Source organism: Phyllobates terribilis, unplaced genomic scaffold (assembly GCF_046119375.1).
Source record: "Phyllobates terribilis strain yellow unplaced genomic scaffold, ASM4611937v1 Scaffold_13__5_contigs__length_258822181, whole genome shotgun sequence".
Taxonomy (NCBI): Eukaryota; Metazoa; Chordata; class Amphibia; order Anura; family Dendrobatidae; genus Phyllobates; species Phyllobates terribilis.
Genome location: NW_027362773.1, coordinates 186722217 through 186742268, shown reverse-complemented (window position 1 = coordinate 186742268; position 20052 = coordinate 186722217). Strand labels below are relative to the sequence as shown.

Sequence of the window (20052 nt, the reverse complement as noted above, 5' to 3'; positions counted from 1 at the left end):
TCATGTCTACATAGCTGTGCATTAGCCGCAGGTGTTGGTGTCCTGTCCTGAAGAAGGGTCTTGTCTTGTGTTTGGAGCCGATGGCTTCATAGTCTTAATTCTGCTTCCATCTCTGGTATTGTATGAGCTTCAACCATATGTCCAAGCTCAACCCAAAACCATGCGAACCTTCCAGTCCATTGTGGGAATACTACGTCCACATGGGATGTATTTTCAGAGGGAAAAAAGCAACATAGATTGTTGCTGAATTTTTTTGTTCAAATTTGGAGCAAAAAAGTCTAAATGATTTGACCCTCTGCATTGGAAAAGGTGGTGTAAATTGACATGCTGCAGACTATAAATATGCACCTCATGTCACTTTTTCTGGATTTTATCTGCAGCATGTAACATTTGATAAAATCTTCTCTACAGTGACACTACTGCAGAAATCCTCAGTCTATCTGCCAAATGTGAACATGCCCTAAAGACAAGGCTTTTCCCAGGTCACTTGACACCTGTCTAATTCTCCATTAATGCCAGAACATAAAATTGTCCTAAATTAAACCAGTTTGACACCGACCTTGCTCAGATCAGAAGACCGACCTTAGCTAACTGTTTCTTACATGCCTATGAAGCAGAAGGCTTACGTCAAGACCCAGCGGTCAGGCCGGGCCTTCTGACGAGAGCACGTCTCTTTTGTCATGGATGTGTGAAATCGATCGTAGTCCTCTTGCACCATTAGGATCTACCTGGCCTTTCTATCCCTTACCACAACTTTGCATGATGCATGCAGTGATCTGGAAGGACACATAACATTACGTGTTGTCCTCTACGCTACTCCTTCTGCTTCTCAATAGAAACCTTCTCTGGTATTGTGGATATTACATGCCAAATACTGAAATATGGAAATGTAGATACCTACAAGGTGGCAAGTTTCTGGATGATGACTTTTGAAGAGCCAGTGTGAATAGATGCAGAGTAATGGGAAGAAGAGGAGACTCGAAGGGGAGGGGATCATAGAGTTGACCTAGTAGCTTAAAGTGGGAGGCCGAGTGAGTGTTGGACGAAGAGAAGAAAAAGTCAAACAAGTGTTAGAGGAAGAAGGGTGAGGACGTAACACGAGGTGGGCATGTCTATGATGGAGTGGACATTGTACAGTGTGCTGAATATGGGATGATATTATGGCCGAATGGGAATGGATTGCAAGAGCGTGGAAGAGTTCACAAGAGTGCTTGAGTGTTTGTATACACCGGACAGCATGAGCACAAGGTCGCAAAAGCACCGGACACCACCCATAGTGCAGAGTAAGCATGACTAGGTCCTAGAAGCATGAGTATGCAAAAAGATACGGCGGAGGAAGACCATTAGCATAGAAGGGGATAGACCACCCGTTGCCCGGTAGGCACGCTGGTGACACTACGTTGCATGTGCTTCAGACATGAGTCCTTGCAGAGGAGCAGACACCTCATACTGTGTAGCCGTAGCGGTCAGATGTCGGAGCGGACCTGTTCGAGCCTGTGTGACGCGCGCCTCTCGTTTGTGTTACAGAACAGAATGCATGAATCCCTCAAACTATTTGACTCCATCTGTAACAACAAGTGGTTCACTGACACTTCCATCATCCTGTTCCTGAATAAGAAAGATATCTTCCAGGACAAAATCCGAAAATCTCCACTTTCTATCTGCTTTCCGGAATACACAGGTACACACGCGCCCACCGAAATGTCAGCATGCATCACGTTAATCATCGCGGCTGATGTATCGCAGCCTTTACTGCCCACAAAATTAACAAGAATTAGCTTGAAATGGAAAATCTAAATCTAGGTCACGTATTTCCTTAATGTGCACCTGCCTCTAGGGCACAGCGAAGGCAGCCACGTTGTAACCTTAACCTACACCCCCATGAAGGCTTGGTGCAGAATTACTTGGCTGCAATCTTCTAATCAACAAAAGTGATTGCCAATAAGTCTTGTGTCTTCAAATGTGCAAAACTTCAAAATGCACAGAGTGCAGTCTATGTATATAGCATGCAGGTTTGGCCAGTTCTCTGAAGATTGTCTCTATTGCACCTCGCATGCAAAGAGCATTGAGGGTAGACCAAAAAGCACCTCATGCCAAGACAGAAATGTGATCCACAGTACTGCATGAAACTTAAAAAGCCAGATTTATCCACAGGTGTAAGCTATATGCCATCCTGCAAGGCTGCAGGCACCCCTGCTTGATCATAGGGTCAGCTCCAGCTGTAAGTGGGCCCTTGTGTATCACTATGTGGCCCCCATATACATTATCTAAATCAGTAGGGGTTAACCAAGCACACTGGGATTGAGCTGGTGCTAATGATACTGGTCTGGGGTTATGAGTAGATTCCCACTAGATGACCGCTGCATAGAACAAGAAACATAGAGTAACCAAAGTATTTTTTGTAAAAAAAAAAAAATGTCAAGGATGGAAGGTTGATTAGGGGATCTGCCTTAATTCCTGTAAAAATGCATAGAATTGGCTTCGAAACCCCAGTTTCACGCTGCTTTCAGCTGCATTTTTATCAGAACATACACATTAGGAGTACAGATGATAGCAGTGATGGGTCAGCAGACAGGAGATGACCCATCACTGCCATCATCTGTACTCCATATGAGGATGATCTGATATCTGTACAGCTGAAGGCAGCAAATAGAGCCAGAGTTTGGAAGCCACTTGACATGTATGCAATTTTTTTTTTACTGGAGTGAAGAGAATTCTAATAAAGTGACTTGCAAAGTTTCATAACTTTCCATGCTGGAAAAAAAAATATTAAAAAAAAATAATTACTCTTTAATATTTTAACACCTTAGAACACCCTATAGAAGAAACTTTCCAACCCCATCGGAAATGACCATTTTGACCAGATCCTGGAAGTGCTAGGTGTTCATGCATAGTAATATGGCAGTTCTAGCTGGTTAGTTAGAGATTTTCATAAATGAGCCAACGTAAAAGATGAGCTCTTTCCCCTAGGACAGATGATTTATTTGCACATTTGTAGCTTCCTCCGATCACATCGCTTAGCTGTGCATGGTGTATTCTATCTATATATGCTCCGTGATTATGTGTGATGGAACCTATTGATGAAGAAACCTGCTGCTCTCTCCTCTCTTGCAGGTCCTAATTCATTCACTGAGGGTGTAGCCCACATTCAGCATCAATACGAGAGCCGGAACAAGTCTCCGAACAAGGAGATTTATACGCACATCACCTGCGCTACCGACACCAACAATATCCAGTTTGTGTTTGACGCCGTAACAGATGTCATCATTGCCAATAACTTGCGTGGTTGTGGCTTGTACTGATCTGCGGTTTCTATGAAATGATTGCCCGGTGGGCTCATGTATGGAGAGGTTTCTTTTTTTCCTTTCTGGACTCCTTGGTGCCATATCCGTACATGCTTTAGATGCCCACAGTGTTTGTTGGCTTGTTGCGCAGACATGTCGCTGCAGCCACGTCCATTCACTTGGTCATTCAGAGTTGACGTTGTGCCTTGTACTTAGATACTCTCCATGCAAGAACCACTTTATCTAGAGGCCTGTTCACAAGAAGCAACGACTACTGCCCAGATCTCAATCCGAGATAATCGGTCATGAAGATCTCCTTAAATAACTGTCATTCAAACGTTGCGTTTTTGCAAAACTGAGCGGTTTTCGAAAGCATAAAAATGCAATGTGGCAATAACGTGTTAAAAAAACAAAACAAAAACCTTTATGGCTTTGCCTGTAGTGCGCAGAATGAACGATTGATAATCATAACAATATGGCTACTTGTGAACGTCTTCACGTAAATGGGCCTCGTATTTAATTGTACAGTTGTATTCATCTATTTATATATTTGGGAGGGTTAAATATGGCCTCAATATTTGTGCCACACGGTCCCATAAACCATCCCTTTTCCTTTTTTAAATTACGTGCCAAATTCTCCATTGGGTTCTGCTCTGTCGATTCCTAGGTTCTTGCTCCAGCGAGTTGTGATCTAATAAATTTTAGTGGTTCGTATCGATACCTGCGCTTGCACAAATCTCCGTCCCTTTTTCTAAATTTACGAGAGGATTAGGATGGATGATCTCGTCTCTCCCCTCTAAAACTGCTGCCAATTATGACTTTATTATAATTTTTTTTTATTTTATTTTAATGTGCGGAATTTCAGGACCCTTGTGAAATTCCCGCCATTGTGTATGTTAATAAAGTTTTAAAACACTACACTTTGAAGAGAGTGATCTGTGTGTAATAGTCGCGGCGCCCTCCGGTGTTTCTGGTGATGGATGGATGTTCTGCCGATTGTACTGTTAGTTTTTATAGGGACTGGGGGGTGTAATCTGTAATGTTTTATTTCTTTGTAAAATATTGTGTACTGATAGATGAGCCTCGGGGCTACGCAGGATACTATTCTGTAACACCTAATTAACTACAACCCTTAATTGTGCCCTTTCAGAAAAATAATGAGCTATAACTATTTACCCTCCTCAGAATCAGCACCAGCTCTCCACCACTGCCCTTTGTTTTTGGCCTGCAGCGCTAACGTCATGTTAACAGCACTGCAGCCAATCACTGAGCTCACTGATTAGGCGCAGCTCTGTTGACGTAAAGTCAACACTGCAGAGCAACCACAGAGATTGTGCAGCGGTGGAGAGCCGACACTGGATCTGGGGAGGGTAAGTAATAGTTTCGTTATAACTACCACCATCTTTTTCTGAAGGGAGCAACCCCTTTAATAAAGGAGCACACAAAATACAGTAGATACAGTGGGTATGGAAAGTATTCAGACCCCTTTAAAGTTTTCACTCTTTGTTTCATTGCAGCCATTTAGTAAATTCTAAAGTTCATTTTTTTTCTCATTAAAGTACACTTTGCACCCCATCTTGATTGAAAAAAAACAGAAATGTAGAAATTTTTGCAAATTTATTAAAGAAGAAAAACTGAAATATCACATGGTCATAAGTATTCAGACCCTTTGCTCAGTATTGAGTAGAAGCCCCCTTTTGAGCTAGTACAGCCATGAGTCTTCTTGGGAATGATGCAACAAGTTTTTCACACCTGGATTTGGGGATCCTCTGCCATTCTTCCTTGCAGATCCTCTCCAGTTCCGTCAGGTTGGATGGTGAACGTTGGTGGACAGCCGTTTTCAGGTCTCTCCAGAGATGCTCAATTGGGTTTAGGTCAGGGCTCTGGCTGGGCCAGTCAAGAATGGTCACAGAGTTGTTCTGAAGCCACTCCTTTGTTATTTTAGCTGTGTGCTTAGGGTCATTGTCTTGTTGGAAGGTGAACCTTCGGCCAAGTCTGAGGTCCAGAGCATTCTGGAAGAGGTTTTCACCCAGGATATCTCTGTTCTTGGCCACATTCATGTTTCCTTCAATTGCAACCAATCGTCCTGTCCCTGCAGCTGAAAAACACCCCCATAGCATGATGCTGGCACCACCATGTTTCACTGTTGGGATTGTATTGGGCAGGTGATGAGCAGTGCCTGGTTTTCTCCACACATACCGCTTAGAATTATCACAAAAAAGTTCTATCTTCATCTCATCAGACCAGAGACTCTTATTTCTCATAGTCTGGGAGTCCATCATGTGTGTTTGAGCAAACTCTATGCGGGCTTTCATATGTCTTGCACTGAGCAGAGGCTTCCGTCGGGCCACTCTGCCATAAAGGCCCGACTGGTGGAGGGCTGCAATGATATTTGACTTTGTGGAACTTTCTCCCATCTCCCTACTCCATCTCTGGGGCTCAGCCACAGTGATCTTGGGGTTCTTCTTTACCTCTCTCACCAAGGCTCTTCTCTCATGATTGCTCAGTTTGGCTGGATTGCCAGGTCTAGGAAGACTTCTGGTGGTCCCAAACTTCTTCCATTTAAGAATTATGGAGGCCACTGTGCTTGTAGGAACCTTGAGTAATGCAGAAATTCTTTTGTAACCTTGGCCAGATCTGTGCCTTGTCACAATTCTGTCTCTGAGCTCCTTGGGCAGTTCCTTTGAGCTCATAATTCTCATTTGGTCTGACATGCACTGAGCTGTGAGGTCCTATGTAGACAGGTGTGTGCCTTTCCAAATCAAGTCCTATCAGTTTAATTAAACACAGCTGGACTCCAATGAAGGAGTAGAACCATCTCAAGGAGGATCACAAGGAAATGGACAGAATGTGACTTAAATATGAGTGTCTGAGCAAAAGGTCTGAATACTTATGACCATGTGATATTTCAGTTTTTCCTTTTTAATAAATTTGCAAAAATTTCTACATTTCTGTGTTTTTTTCAGTCAAGATGGGGTGCAGACTGTACTTTAATGAGAAAAAAATGAACTTTTTAGAATTTACCAAATGGCTGCAATGAAACAAAGAGTGAAACATTTAAAGGGGTCTGAATACTTTCCGTACCCACTGTATATTGTGTTATGCCTAATGCCGGGCAAGGGAAAAGGGGAGGGGGTGGAGCGTAAAATACCCAAAAATACAACCCATATATTTCATCCCCGCAATCGCTGTACTGTGTAATAATACTATACATTTTAATAGTAAAACTGAAAAACAGGCCATGGCGCTTAAAGGGGTTGTCCATTTTAAAATATTTTTAGCCCATTGGCTCACATGTATAAAATAAACTGAGTTTTTACCTACCCTTCCTGGTCCAGTGATACCTTGTTGACGCTACTGCAGACCATCAACATCATGGCAACAGCACTACAGCCAATCACTGAGCGCAGCAGCTCTGCCAATGCAGACCGAGCCTATGGGCTACTAATATTTGAAATGGGACAACCCAACAGAAAGTCAGAGAACCTAATAGGTATTGATGGGATACCATTATACAACCCCTCAAAGTTCTAAAAAAAATGATAGTGGCAAAGAAATTCCTAATTCTGTGGAGTCACGTGACTTCTCTCAGCCAATCGGCCGTTCTGAACTGCATCATGTGACGCAGTCTGTGACTACTGTTTTTGAGAAGTCATAAAGTGCATGTTGCAGTCTCATATGACCACACCGAATCAGGCCGTTTGTCATTTTTGATGTTTAGTGCATGCATAAAAAGCCCTGTCCTAGTGCCAGGTTATTTTTAAGCAGCTGCCATTGATGGCACCCAGAGCTGAATGTGCAATCCAGAAAATTCTCAGTAGCACAGCCCAGGACCCGCGTCATTCGCAGGATGCATTTTATTAATGGAAATCCCATCTACTTAATAGAGAAGTCTTGATGTTGCCCAGAAGCTGCTCTCGCTTGGTTAGTTTGGGCGTATCCACAATTGCTGCATTGATATCGAGTCGTCGCTGGGCAGCGGGTCAAGACGCTGACAGTGTCCTAAGCTGCAGAATGCTGCATGTTAATCAATCAGCGATGTCTTGGCTCCCACAGTGATATCTCCTTACTAGACTAGAACAGGGCGATTATATAGGGGCAGCTCCAGGGAGAGGATTTCATACCGTCTCAGGGAGATTTGATTCTTCTTTTAAGGTTTCTCCCCTTAAAGATTTAACTTAAAGCTCTTCACTTTAATATGTTCTTTCTATCTAGAGAAAGAAAGGTCTAGAAACCTCAATAATAAGTTCATGACACTGCAGACCCGACCCCCAAAAATCAGATTTAACGGGAATCTGTCACCAGGTTAACCCCGACGAAAACCAATGGGAACAGAACGGTCATTAATGCGACTCTTCTGTCCCTATACAGCATTATGTTGTCACAGCACGTATTGTTTAACTGGGGTGATGTGCTGCTGACCTCAGATCTGGGCAATAAAATCAAATTATTCATGTTCCACTATAAAAGCACTATGAATATAGAAAAGGTTAAAAACACAAACATGGAGGAAACCAGAACAGGTGGCTGCCAGGGGACCAAACAAATATGCCTACAATCAATGCCTAAGTGGGATTCAGTAATAGTGTACAGTCAATAAAGAATAACCCATGCCAAGCTGTGTGGAAACAAGTAATAATAAGAGGTGAGACCCATGTAGCTACTTTCAGCTGAACCGCTTTTCACATACACCCCGTGCAGAATTATTAGGCAAATGAATATTTTGATCACATGATACTTTTTATACATGTTGTCCTCCTCCAAGCTGCATAGGCTTGAGAGCCATCTACCAATTAAGTAAATCTGGTGATGTGCATCTCTGTAATGAGGAGGGGTGTTGACTAATGACATCAACAACCTATATAAGGTGTGCTTAATTATTAGGCAAAATGGGTCAGAAGAGAGATTTGACGGGCTCTGAAAAGTCCAAAATTGTGAGATGTCTTGCAGAGGGACGCAGCAGTCTTGAAATTTCCAAACTTTTGAAGCGTGATCACCGAACAATCAAGCGTTTCATGGCAAATAGCCAACAGGGTCGCAAGAAGCGTGTTGGCCAAAAAAGGCGCAAAATAACTGCCCATGAATTGAGGAAAATCAAGCGTGAAGCTGCCAAGATGCCATTCGCCACCAGTTTTACCATATATCAGAGCTGCAACGTTACTGGAGTATCAAAAACCACAAGGTGTGCAATACTCAGGGACATGGCCAAGGTAAGGAAGGCTGAAAAACAACCACCTTTGAACAAGAAACATAAGATAAAACGTGAAGAATGGGTCAAGAAATATCTTAAGACTGATTTTTCAAAGGTTTTATGGACTGATGAAATGAGCGTGACTCTTGATGGGCCAGATGGATGGGCCAGAGGCTGGATCAATAAAGGGCAGAGAGCTCCACTCCGACTCAGACGCCAGCAAAGTGGAGGTGGGGTACTGGTATGGACTGGTATCATCAAAGATGAACTTGTGGGACCTTTTTGGGTTGAGGATGGAGTGAAGCTCAACTCCCAGACCTACTGCCAGTTTCTGGAAGACAACTTCTTCAAGCAGTGGTACAGGAAGAAGTCGGTATCGTGCAAGAAAAACATGATTTTCATGCAGGACAATGCTCCATCACATGCATCCAACTACTCCACAGCGTGGCTGGCCAGTAAGGGTCTAAAAGAAGAAAAAATAATGACATGGCCCCCTTGTTCACCTGATCTGAACCCCATAGAGAACCTGTGGTCCATCATAAAATGTGAGATCTACAGGGAGGGAAAACAGTACACCTCTCGGAACAGTGTCTGGGAGGCTGTGGTGGCTGCTGCACGCAATGTTGATCGAAACCAGATCAAGCAACTCACAGTATCTATGGATGGAAGGCTGTTGAGTGTCATCATAAAGCAAGGTGGCTATATTGATCACTAATTTTTTTGTTTTTTGTTTTTGCATGTCAGAAATGTTTATTTCTAAATTTTGTGCACTGATATTGGTTTACCTGGTGAAAATAAACAAGTGAGATGGGATTATATTTGGTTTTTATTAAGTTGCCTAATAATTCTGCACAGTAATAGTTACCTGCACAAACTGATATCCTCCTAAGATGGCCAAATCTAAAAAAAACAAACACTCCAACTTCCAAAAATATTAAGCTTGGATATTTGAGTCTTTTGGGTTGAGAACATAGTTGTTGATCAATAATAAAAATAATCCTCTAAAATACAACTTGCCTAATAATTCTGCACACAGTGTATGTGCTTTGTCTGGGGGTAGCCACTGGGTTCTGAATCACCCCCTGATGAAGCACCTTTGCAAAACGCGCGTCAGGTGAGAGTGACTACCTGCAATATGCACCTCTTTTAGTAACATCTCATCTTATTTGTTTCCACCCCTATTGACATGGGTTATTTTAGGATGTCATTTCCTTATTGACTGTTTCATATTGATTGTAGGCACCTGTTCGGCTTTCCTCCACTTTTATGTGCTTTTATAGTGGAAAATGAATAGCTATTAATAAGCTTCTTGTTCTAGTAAGACATGAATTGGATGGGTAGTGTATGTATTATACCGCAGTATAAATCAAGTGATAAATTCCCTTTAATATTTTCTGTACCAAGAAAATGATGAATTTTGATGGTACCTGACACCAAAGATTGTATTTTTACCTTTGCGATATTCCTATACTCTCGTAATCTCTATCATTGTCTTCATTACAGACACATCAAAAACTTAGGTGTAGAGGAGTCGAAATCGCCGATTATAACATATCTGCTATTGTCCAGTGTTGTCTGCCACCGCGGCTTTTATGTGCTTTGGCATCGTGAGAACAGCCACTATTGACCCTGTTTACGTCCTATTCCGATAATTCCTAACAATGTGCTGCGGCGTCTACGGCGACTCTTAACGTCTATAGACATTACTAACCTTAGCTCTCCTCTTTGGTTGATAATTTTATGACTATTATTACATTACAAAGTACAGTATCTCCTCCTTGGTTTCTATTTTATGACTATCACTACATTCTTTTGTAAATTATTGCTCTCGGTGTATTGGGTTGTCTCCACTTGTACCCTGCGCACACTAAATGCAAAATTCTTGGCATAAACTTGAAAAAAACAAACTCTCTAATAATGTTTCCCTTTTTCTTTGTTTTACGCTGGTAACCGTTCCTCTCTCCTCAGCCTAACTCCTTTTCTCCTTTTCTTTCTGTCTTTCACCTCCTGCCTCTCCTCCCTCTTTGCTGCAGAACCGAATGCACGAGTCTCTAATGCTCTTCGACTCCATTTGTAACAACAAGTTCTTCATTGACACATCAATCATCCTCTTCCTCAACAAAAAAGACCTGTTTGCCGAGAAGATTAAGAAGTCTCCTCTGACCATCTGCTTCCCAGAATACACAGGTGAGAAGTACACTGCTTTTATTTGGGAAGACTATGACTGGGAGATATACTTTTAAAGCAAATCTTTCACCTGGTTTATACTATGTAATCTGAGAGTAGGATGATGTAGTGGCCGAGTTGCTGATTCCAGCGATATGTCACTTACTGGTATGCTTGCTGTAGTTCTGATAAAAATCTGTTTTATCTGCTGCAGATCTAGCAGTGCTCTGAACGCTGAGTTGTGTATAACCCCGCCCACACCACTGATTGGTGGCTTTTTGCCTATAAACAGAAAGCTAACAATCAGTGGTGGGGGCGGGGTTGGACTACACAGCAGCAGGTTTACTAGTCCTCTTGTGATAATTTTCTGCTGATAAAACTGTAATTTCATCAAAACTACAGCAAGCAGCCCAGTAAGTGATACATCACTGGAATCCAGATCTCTGCCCCTACATTATGCTGCTGTCAGATTAGGTGGCAAAAACTGTGACATATTTGCTTTAAGGGGTTCTCTGCTCTTGGTTATATACTGCTGATTTTTTCCATTAAAGTAATTTATTATGTATATCTACTTTACTGGTGCTGTATTAGTCTTTTTTATTGGGCACATCTGTATTCTAAGATATTTGTGACGAGGCCTAGTGCTAAAGATTTAGTAAAACTTCTATACAGACTTGATAGACTATTGGCCAATAATTTCTACTGCAGACATTGCTGCCGTGCAATTATACATCTGCAGAGAGCAATTTTTAGAGCGAATGTTGCATTGAAGGGGCGATCTCATCATAAATAGGTAATATACATAGTTTTTCTAAAACCACGCATCTTTGTAATTTAGTTATTAAAAATCTTCTCTATTTTCAAGAATAAAGGGATTTCTTATTTTATTGATTACCGATTCCCTGTGGCCGTGCTTTCCAGGAGATTGGTGATTTCATTATATAGTATCATACTGTATATTGTGGTACTTTATAGAAGCAATTAACCAATTGCAGATTCAAGTGTCTTACAGGGACTAAAAAGTGGCATAGCCACATCCAAAAAAGTCTGATCTATGAAATTATAAAATCACCTTATTTTTCAGACTATAAGACCATGAGACGCACCCCAAATTTTGGGGAGGAAAATCGGAAAAAAAAGTTTTTTATAAGATGGAGGTCTGTCTTATAGTCCATATTTAAGGTATCTTACCTGGTGGGCGACGACGGTGGAGCGTGAGGCTCAGGAGGCATGGTCCTTTCCTGCTTTCCCAGCGGCCAGTTTCCTGAAGTCCACCGCCGGGAAATCAATGCACTTGGCTCTGCCTCCCCGCCAACACCGGGCCCGCAGCATCGCACCTCTGGGACAACCCTTCCTCCCACCCAGGGTCCGCAGCATTGCCCCACTTCTGCTGCCGCCAGCTTCCTGGGGAACGTACCATGTCTCTTGTGATCCCGCTCCGCCGCTGCTGCAACCTGCCGGTAAGCATCGGATTATAATACGCACCTCCCATTTTCCTCCCAAATATTTTGGGAAAAAAGTGCGTCCCCTAGTCCGAAAAAATATGGTACTTAGGCCATAACATAAATGGTGTAAAGATTGAGAATTGAAAGTTAAGAATTGCTGTTCTTTTCATCACTGCAACGACCTGCAAAATGCATTAAAAAGTGATTAAAATGTTGTATTTACCTAAAAATATCATAATAATATCAATACGCAAAAACAAGCTCATAGAAAATGGTAACACAAAGCAATTCATTGTTTTGTTTTTCCCCAACAAAGTTCAAAATTTTTAAAACCTGTGAAATATCTATACAAACCGTATTTTTCAGACTATAATACGCACTTTTTTCCTCCAAAATTTTGGAGGAAAATGGGGGGTGCGTCTTATAGTCCGAATGTTGGGGGTGTGTGTATATATCTATCTATATCTATATCTATCTATATATATATATATATATATATATATATATATAATCGATATAGATACACACAGTACAGACCAAAAGTTTGGACACACCTTCTCATTTAAAGATTTTTCTGTATTTTCATGACTTTGAAAATTGTACATTGACACTGAAGGCATCAAAACTATGAATTAACACATGTGGAATTATATACTTGACAAAAAAGTGTGAAACAACTGAAAATATGTCTTATATTCTAGGTTCTTCAAAGTAGCCACCTTTTGCTTTGATGACTGCTTTGCACACTCTTGGCATTCTCTTGATGAGCTTCAAGAGGTAGTCACCGAAAATGGTTTTCACTTCACAGGTGTGCCCTGTCAGGTTTAATAAGTGGGATTTCTTGCCTTATAAATGGGGTTGGGACCATCAGTTGTGTTGTGCAGAAGTCAGGTGGACACACAGCTGATAGTCCTACTGAATAGACTGTTAGAATTTGTGTTATGGCAAGAAAAAAGCAGCTAAGTAAAGAAAAACGAGTGGCCATCATTACTTTAAGAAATGAAAGTCAGTCAGTCCGAAAAATTGGGCAAACTTTGAAAGTGTCCCCAAGTGCAGTTCCAAAAACCATCAAGCGCTACAAAGAAACTGGCTCACATGATGACCGCCCCAGGAAAGGAAGACCAAGAGTCACCTCTGCTTCTGAGGATAAGCTTATCCGAGTCACCAGCCTCAGAAATCGCAGGTTAACAGCAGCTCAGATTAGAGACCAGGTCAATGCCACACAGAGTTCTAGCAGCAGACACATCTCTTCAACAACTGTTAAGAGGAGACTTTGTGCAGCAGGCCTTCATGGTAAAATAGCTGCTAGGAAACCACTGCTAAGGACAGGCAACAAGCAGAAGAGACTTATTTGGGCTAAAGAACACAAGGAATGGACATTAGACCAGTGGAAATCTGTGCTTTGGTCTGATGAGTCCAAATTTGAGATCTTTGGTTCTAACCACCGTGTCTTTGTGCGACACAGAAAAGGTGAACGGATGGACTCTACATGCCTGGTTCCCACCGTGAAGCATGGAGGAGGAGGTGTGATGGTGTGGGGGTGCTTTGCTGGTGACACTGTTGGGGATTTATTCAAAATTGAAGGCATACTGAACCAGCATGGCTACCACAGCATCTTGCAGCGGCATGCTATTCCATCCGGTTTGCGTTTAGTTGGACCATCATTTATTTTTCAACAGGACAATGACCCCAAACACACCTCCAGGCTGTGTAAGGGCTATTTAACCGAGAAGGAGAGTGATAGGGTGCTACGCCAGATGACCTGGCCTCCACAGTCACCAGACCTGAACCCAATCGAGATGGTTTGGGGTGAGCTGGACTGCAGAGTGAAGGCAAAAGGGCCAACAAGTGCTAAGCATCTCTGGGAACTCCTTCAAGATTTTAGGAAGACCATTTCCGGTGACTACCTCTTGAAGCTCGTCAAGAGAATGCCAAGAGTGTGCAAAGCAGTCATCAAAGCAAAAGGTGGCTACTTTGAAGAACCTAGAATATAAGACATATTTTCAGTTGTTTCACACTTTTTTGTTAAGTATATAATTCCACATGTGTTAATTCATAGTTTTGATGCCTTCAGTGTGAATGTACAATTTTCATAGTTATGAAAATACAGAAAATTTTTTAAATGAGAAGGTGTGTCCAAACTTTTGGTCTGTACTGTACATACATACATACATATATACATACACTGTGTGTGTGTGTGTGTGTGGGGGGGGAGCAGTAGCGGCGGAGGAGCGGGGCACAGGAGGCTGCCTGCTGCAACCTACACTGTCCCCGCTGCTAAAGAAAATGAGTATTCAATGCTCCCCACACCCATGGGCGTGGGGAGCAGTGAATATTCATTTTCCTTAATAGCGGCACACAGTGTATCCGCAGTGTGGCTCCTGCTGCTGCCAGGCAATCCCGTGTGCCCGCTATTAAAGGGCATGAATATTCACCCCCTCTCCACTCCCATGGGCGTATAGAGGGGGTGAATATTCATGCCCTTTAATAGTGGGCACACGCGATTGCCCGGCAGCAGCAGGAGCAGCTCTGCAGCTACGCTGTGTGCCGGCTATTAAGAAACATGAAGTCACTGCTCCCCGCGCACACAGTCCCGGCGTGGGGAGCAGTGAGTTCTGGCAGCTGATCTCTTCTTGTGAGCCGCGCATGGCAGTGACGCCATGCGCGGCTCACAAGGCGAGAACAGTGTGGGCAGACAGGATGCAGCGCTGGAGGAGAAAGAAGAAAGGTGAGTACGAGTGTTTATTTTTTTTTATGTGCAGCGTGATGGGGATTACCAGTATAAGGATAAGGAGGGGGCCATACATACCAGGATAAGGATGAGGGGTGCCATGCATACCAGGATGGGGATGAGGGGTGCCATGCATACCAGGATGGGATGAGGGGTGCCATGCATACCAGGATGGGGATGAGGGGTGCCATGCATACCAGGATGGGGATGGGGGTGCCATGTATATCAGGATGGAGGGGTGCCATGCATAACAGGATGGAGGGGTGCCATGCATAACAGGATGGCGGGGTGCCGTGCATATCAGGATGGAGGGGTGCCGTGCATATCAGGATGGAGGGGTGCCGTGCATATCAGGATGGAGGGGTGCCGTGCATATCAGGATGGAGAGGTGGCGTGCATATCAGGATGGAGGGGTGCCATGCATATCAGGATGGGGATGGGGGCCACGTATAATAGGAAGGGGGGGGCATATATACCAGGATGGGGGATATTATCAGAATTGGGGGACATTACCCCTATAACAGTGTCAGCAGCAGGCCCCCTCCCCCTTAACAGGGCATCGTGACCACATTTTTTGCTTAATTTTGTTTCCACGTCATTTTTACCACACACTGAAAGCAAAAAAAAAGGTGGAATTTGCATTTTTCTATTTTGGTACCCCTCTGAAGCTCGGCCACAGGCACAATATACTGCAGTGCTGTTTGTTTTAAAAATTAAAAATATAAAGTTTAGATCAACCTTTTCACAGTTTTAAATAAAGAAATAAAAAAAAGAAAAGACAAAATATAATTAGTACTGCTGTGCTCATAACATTCTGGACTATCAAAATATAAAATTATTTAAAATATACGTTAAGGGCCTAAAAGAAAAAATAATTAAAAGTCAGATTTTTTTTTTTTTTAAGTCACTGCAATTCCTCGTAAAAAAAATTAAATAAATAAGAAAAACTGATTAATATGATGCCTGTGCCCCAATTGGTATCAATAAAAATGTTGGTTCGGCACACAAAAAGCAAGCCCCTGCACAGCTGAATGGACGGAAAAAGAATATTACACGTCTCAAAAAATGGTGCCATTTTTTTTTTTCAATACCAGAGCAAAACAATGGTAGAATTGCATTTTTTTCACAATTTCACCACACTTGGAATTTGTTTCCCGTTAAGTTGCGTGGTAAAATGAATGATGTTCTCCAGCAATAAAAAAAATAAGAATTATTAATTATAAGATAATATATAATTAAATTATAAAAAAAATCTAATTCTTTGATGTCGATAATTTTTGGACGTAGATTTTAGATGAATTGGCATAAAGGTATTTTCAAGTCAGACATTAATGAGGTATTCACAAAATATGCGAAAAATATATGATAGAGGTGGGACCTGCATCCAATAGAACAGGGTCCCATCTTGTGCTGCTGTGGATGGAGAGGCGCCCATGGTTCTTTATTTACTTCTATGGGACTTCTGAAAATAAACTGGGCCACCTCTACTTTTGCTCTCAAGATGGGTGTTGGCCTTACACAGAACCTGTTATCACATACAAAAGTGTGCAGTTCTCTTTTGGCTCTTATTCACCCCCCTGAATTTTTACTATTTTTTTTTAATCCGCCATACGTTTCTAGAAATATAGTAACATAGTTTGTAAAGCCGAATAAAGACTTGCGTCCATCAAGTTCGACCTGTTAGTTCTGTAATTGCTAAAGTTGATCCAGAGGAGGGCAAAAACCCCAAATGATTTGGCCAATCTTCACCTGAGGAAAAATTCCCTCCCGACTCTGAAACCAGCAGTCAGAATAAATCCCTGTATCAACCTACTATTTTATTTTATTTTTAAGTATATGCTGAAATCTGCCTGGTATCTAGAAATGCATCCAGTCCCCGCTTGAACTGGTGTAGTGAATCTGACATTACCGTCTCCTCACTCAGTGAATTCCATATTCTCACTGCTCTTACCGTAAAGAACCCCTTCCTATGCTGGTGCTGAAACCTTTTCTCTTCCAGTCTTAGTGAGTGCCCTCTTGTTACCGTAATATCCCTCCTTTTGAACAAATCCCGGGCAAGATCTCTATACTGTCCCCTAACATATTTGTACACATTTATTATGTCCCCCCTCAACCTTCTCTTTTCCAGGCTGAATAGTCGTAGTTTTGCCAACCTCTCTGGGTATTGCAGTCCCTCCATTCCCTTTATTAATTTTGTTGCCCTCCTTTGTACCTTTTCAAGCTCATTTATATCCTTTCTATATATTGGGGCCCATAACTGAGCACAGTATTCCAAGTGTGGTCTGACCAGTGCTTTGTACAGTGGAAGAACAATGTTCTCATCCTTTGCAGCTATACCTCTTCTGATACATCCCATTACCCTGTTTGCCCTTACAGCAGCGGCCTGACTTTGGGCACTCCAATTTAGTTTGCTATCAATCAAGATGCCCAAGTCCTTCTCCATCTCTGAATTCCCCAATGATTTCCCATTCAGTGAGTACTGGTGACTTCCATTTTTCCTTCCCATATGTATGACCTTACATTTCTCCTCGTTAAACCTCATTTGCCATTTAATGCTCCACCTACCCAGCTTTTTTATTTAGTGCTAATTTTCACGGTCTTTGAGATATTGAGACACTGCCTAGGGGTTGGGCGTAGATCTCCCCAAGAATCTGCTTCCAGAGCTTATTTTAAATGAAAGGGGCGTTACCAGTGTGAGACATGTAATGACTGACAGTCTGCTCACCTGATCTACATGTCTCACACTGGTAACTCCCCTTTTCATTTGAAATAACCTCTGGATGCAGATGCCTAGGGAGATCTATGTCCGGCCCATAGATCTTAACTTCTCATTTACATATTAAGACAAATGTGGATTTCTCCGGATGAGTTTGGTTGGCGGGCGTAGCCACACCTTGTCCACCCATGCTCCCCCACTTTGGTGGAGCCTACCAGGACTGGCGTGAAAACATCAAAAGTCGCAACTGCTAATATTTTTATAGTGTTTTACACCAGAAAACTGTCTCAAACCCTTTGATAAATCGGCCCCAATGCACTTCATACATCAGAGAAGGGGCAGGAACAGCTAGTTACTGTTACATGATTATAAGGAGGTTTCAGCAGTGCTGTCTTGGAAATCTTATCTCTACCTTTTTTTTTAAACCCATATTATCGTTCCAATTACTCTGCGTTGTAATTAATCCTAATTTATTAATGTCACAGTTTAATGCTTGTTAATCATCTGATGATGAATGGTTGGATAAGATCTTAATCGTCCTTGAAAAGGACAAAAATCAACATTCAACTTAAGTTTCATATTTTCTTATTGTCTTCTTCTAAAGTTTACTCTTAATAGAGGCTTTGAGTGTGATATATACTATGTACCTGCAGATATTGCTGCCTGATCAACCAGTATTGGGCCAGGTTCACACTTCGATATGTGCAGACGTATAATGTATATGTCATAAACATATGCAAGCACGTGCCATACGAGTTACATCTGAAATTCAATGTATATTATATCACTGACTCTAAATTATATATATATATAAGCAAAAAGTATTTTTTTTTATTTATTTCAATTAGGTTTTAATGATACAGACAGGAAAATGTATGTTTTAGGTGTACAGTGGTTCAAATGACAGGTTTTCGTTAGCTTTTTCCACCTTTTAATGGCACTCATATTCACTGAGAAACAAACAAATCATTTTGACAAGAGAAAAAAAATAATAATAATTTGGTTGGATAAGTGTGAACACCCTCTTATAATTGGGGATGATGTTGTGTTCTGAATTAGCCAATCACATTTACACTCATGTTATATAGTATTTGATAATCTGTGGGTGACCTGAAGAGGGCGCTGTACACAGGAGATGCCCCCGGAATCTGACAGATGTGCAGCTACTGCAAAGAAGAGTGGGCAAAGATTGCCAATTCTAGATGTGGCATCCTCATGGACTCCTACCCAAAAAGACTGAATGATGATATAAATTCAAAGGGGACTTCAACAAACTATTAGTTTAAAGAACAACTGTCATTATGATATTTACGGGTAAAATCTGTACTCACTGTAGATAGATTTTTACATTACTGAGATCGGAGATGAAAGTTGGAACTGATAAGACTATGTATAATAAAGGAGTGAGGAAGGAGGGAAGAACGCTGCTTATAATTCCTTCCCCCTACAGTCTACATAGAATCTTATCATAGCAACTGTTTTCTTTCTAAGTAATGTAGTAATCTGTCTTCACTGAATACAGATTTTACCTGTAAATTTAGAATTTTGAAAATTAGTGATCAGTCCTGGCTGAGAAAGAAGCAGATTCCTTTGATAACATACAGTTAGGTCCATATATATTTGGACGGAGACAACATTTTTCTAATTTTGCTTCTAGACATTACCACAATGAATTTTAAACAAAACAATTCAGATGCAGTTGAAGTTCAGACTTTCAGCTTTCATTTGAGGGTATCCACATTAAAATTGGATGAAGGGTTTAGGAGTTTCAGTTCCTTAACATGTGCCGCCCTGTTTTTAAAGGAACCAAAAGTAATTGGACAATTGACTCCAAGGCTATTTCATGGACAGGTGTGGACAATCCCTTCGTTATGTCATTCTCAATTAAGCAGATAAAAGGCCTGGAGTTGATTTGAGGTGTGGTGCTTGCTTTTGGTAGGTTTTGCTGTGAAGTAAACATGCGGTCAAAGGCGCTCTCCATGCAGGTGAAACAAGCCATCCTTAAGCTGCAAAAACAAAAAAAAAACATCCGAGAAATTGCTACAATATTAGGAGTGGCAAAATCTACAGTTTGGTACATCCTGAGAAAGAAAGAAAGCACTGGTGAACTCATCAATGCAAAAAGACCTTGGCGCCCACGGAAGACAACAGTGGTGGATGATCGCAGAATAATCTCCATGGTGAAGAAAAAACCCCTTCACAACAGCCAACCAAGTGAACAACACTCTACAGGAGGTAGGCGTATCAATATCCAGATCTACCATAAAGAGAAGACTGCATGAAAGTAGATACAGAGGGTTCACTGCACGGTGCAAGCCACTCATAAGCATCAAGAATAAAAAGGCTAGACTGGACTTTGCTAAAATCATCTAAAAAAGCCAGCACAGTTCTGGAAGAACATTCTTTGGACAGATGAAGCCAAGATCAACCTCTACCAGAATGATGGAAAGAGAAAAGTATGGTGAAGGCGTGGTACAGCTCATGATCCAAAGCATACCACATCATCTGTAAAACACGGC

The 20052-nt window shown here is 41.8% G+C and overlaps 1 protein-coding gene across 2 annotated transcripts in view; it reads left to right on the top strand.

Annotated features, from left to right (window-relative positions):
- GNAO1 (G protein subunit alpha o1) overlaps positions 1-20052 on the top strand; it is a 190209-nt gene that overhangs the window by 160696 nt on the left and 9461 nt on the right. Inside the window, exons 7-8 of one of the 2 annotated variants that reach the window (XM_073659089.1) lie at positions 1528-1681; positions 3115-4202. In XM_073659089.1, coding sequence (XP_073515190.1) covers positions 1528-1681; positions 3115-3302 — 342 coding nt within the window. In that variant the 3' untranslated portion in view covers positions 3303-4202. Of the gene's footprint in view, positions 1-1527; positions 1682-3114; positions 4203-10508; positions 10663-20052 lie in introns of those variants that run through there. The other variant, XM_073659088.1, reaches the window with a different exon arrangement.